Source organism: Priapulus caudatus, unplaced genomic scaffold (genome assembly GCF_000485595.1).
Source record: "Priapulus caudatus unplaced genomic scaffold, Priapulus_caudatus-5.0.1 Scaffold351, whole genome shotgun sequence".
NCBI classification, from domain to species: Eukaryota; Metazoa; Priapulida; class Priapulimorpha; order Priapulimorphida; family Priapulidae; genus Priapulus; species Priapulus caudatus.
In genome coordinates, this window is record NW_014577412.1 from 131,969 (window position 1) to 134,692 (window position 2,724).

At 40.6% G+C, this 2,724-nt stretch overlaps 1 protein-coding gene across 1 annotated transcript; it reads left to right on the top strand.

Moving 5' to 3' along the window:
• The first annotated feature begins 624 nt into the window (after positions 1 to 624).
• On the top strand, positions 625 to 1,464 carry LOC106809402. Its single transcript, XM_014812469.1, has one exon. It carries the CDS (start codon positions 645 to 647, stop codon positions 1,404 to 1,406), a length of 762 nt encoding a protein of 253 aa, XP_014667955.1. The 5' UTR covers positions 625 to 644; the 3' UTR covers positions 1,407 to 1,464.
• Positions 1,465 to 2,724: the final 1,260 nt, after the last annotated feature.

A 2,724-nucleotide genomic window follows, 5' to 3' on the forward strand; every position in this document is an offset into this window, starting at 1 on the left:
ATTTCCTCAATAAATACTTTTCTGAAGTGAAGGGAGTTATTGAGCTTCACTTCTACTGTTCCAAATGTGACACATATCTTGGTAGTGATATGCAGGCACCGCATGAATGCTGTGGTATAACGTTTTCAAGGGAATGTCTTGTTCAACAGGGCCAATTTTTTATGGTGTTACCTCTGGAGCCCCAGTTAAAAGAGCTGCTAGAAATGGACGGAGTTGCAGAACACCTATCATATCGATTCACTCGGAAGAAAATAAACAACTCTAACATTGAGGATATTTTTGATGGCGCATTATATCAGGCAGTCCATGAATTATCCTCCAATGCAGACATCATTTCAATAACGTGGAATACAGATGGAGTGCCTGTTTTTAATTCATCAAATTTTAGTATCTGGCCTATTCAGTGTGTGGTGAACGAACTGCCACCCAAGCTGCGCAGGCAGAATATCTTGTTGTCTGGGCTGTGGTTTGGCACTTCTAAGCCAGTCCCTAATATATTTCTCAAGCCGTTTGTTGAAGAATCCAACAAGCTTTACAAGCAGGGACTGCACTGGAAAATCCCTGTCACTGAAATAGATATCAGTAGTAAAGTATACACACTACTTTGCTCATGCGATGCGGTTGCACGGTGTTTAATCCAAAACATGAAGCAGTTCAATGGCACGTACGGCTGTCCGTGGTGTTTACACAAAGGTGTCAGGATTGAAAAAGGCAGGGGCTCTGTCAATGCGTACCATTATGAATCTTCACCGTCACCCTTACGCTCAGCAGTACAGACTGTGAGAGATTGCACGGAGGCAGTAGAAAATGATGCACCTGTTCACGGTATTAAGGGGCCATCAGAACTTATGTTGATGCAGTTATTTGACTGTGTAATGGGATACTGCATTGATTATTTGCACTGTGTTCTTTTAGGAGTTACAAGATGCTTTGTTGGCCTCTGGTTTGACAGCAGACATCATGTACAAACCTACTATATCGGTAGACAGGTGAATACTGTGGATGAGAAACTGCTCAGCATTAAACCACCAAACGCTATTACACGTGCTCCTCGATCAATTGCGAAAACAAGAGCTCACTGGAAAGGATCAGAGTATATGAACTGGCTGTTGTACTACAGTCAACCCTGTCTTACAGGGGTTTTGCCTAGGGAGTATCTGCTACATTGGGTACTTATTGTGCATTCTATGCCTATCCTGTTATCAAAGAGCATTTCACCTGAAGACTTGCAGAATGCCACTATCAGGATCCACAAATTTGTTCTCTTTACAGAGGTGTTGTATGGAAGGGAGAACATGACATTTAATATACATCAGCTAATTCATATACCTGACTGTGTAAAGAACTGGGGCCTCTCTGGCGATATTCAACATTTTTGTTTGAATCAAACAATGGATTGCTGTTAAAGTTTGCACACGAAACTCAAGGTGTTCCGTTACAGATTGTAAATACATTCACTGTGTTGCGCCATTTGCCAGTGCTGTACAACTGGCATATAGCTGGTGCACGGAATAACAATGTTGAGGCCTATTATAAACGGATGATGAAATTATCGTATGTCAGCCATGCAGAAACGCTGCAGAATAATGTTACTGTTTTTTGTGCTCCTGCCCTTAGAAATCCATCTGAAGCAGAGTTACTGGCTTTGGAGTGTATCATTGATGTGCCAGTTCCTGAACAGCTTCTATTTTATAAACGGGTTCTTCTTGAGAGGCAAATGTACCACTCTCAAGCATACACCAAGGTCAAGAAAAGAAACTCTTTTACTGTGAAGTTTGTTGATTTATCCGTTGGCCGAGTTGCATGTTATTGTTTAGTTGAAGGTATATGCTATGCACTATATTATCCTGTCACATTTGTGAACAATAGATGTATTGCTTATGATTCCCAGACTGGTGCTTGTGCATCACACATAAAAATTGAACAACGCATTGGAAATCAGCTGCTTGCTCAACCAGTGACTAACCTCACGGAGAAGTGTGTGATTATCAGAAAAGGCCAACACTTTACCCATAGCTTCTGCTGTTTCATGCCAAATTTGATAGAAGTAGACTAATTCCCTGTGCTGAGACTTCATGTGTTCGTTATCGCTTCTTGATCCTCCGTCAGAAATCCTGACAGCTCACCTGTGCTATGCTCTAAATATGTATGATGATTTTAGTGTCGCTGTTAGCATGGAACTGGCTATGACCACTTTATGGTATGAATTAAACATATTGCAAGTTACAGATCACGCGTATATAGTTTCCCTGTCGAAGTCGGGAAAGGTAGTTTACAGATCGACAACTGTCCGCGCTAGCCATACTAAAGCAGCTGCCGGCCTCCCAGCAATAGTCAAACAGCTAGCACCCTCATTATATTCAGACCTGTAATTCATTCATGTATATATTCTCAATTCGCAAATTAAGGTCAGGTATCGTATAATCTGGCTCGGCTGACGCTAGCTAAACTATTTTCTAATGTTTAATATTAATTTCTGTTCATATATATAATTGTTATATATATATATATATCAAGGGTATATATTAAGAGATTATATGATGTATATTGTTTCAAGAGCGTCTTAATAAAGCCTTTCTCAATCTAGCATTCTGCTTTATACGCTCTTGATTCAGATTGCATGTTTCTAAAAGTAATTGTCATGAATTACGAATTTACTGTGTCATTAATGATCCAGAAGTGAATTTTAGGGGGGGGGCGAGTGGGGTATGAAACGCCCGAGGG

Bases quoted from the DNA above. Each gene is read 5' to 3' on its own strand.
- LOC106809402 (XM_014812469.1), top strand. From the start codon at position 645: ATGAAGCAGTTCAATGGCACGTACGGCTGTCCGTGGTGTTTACACAAA.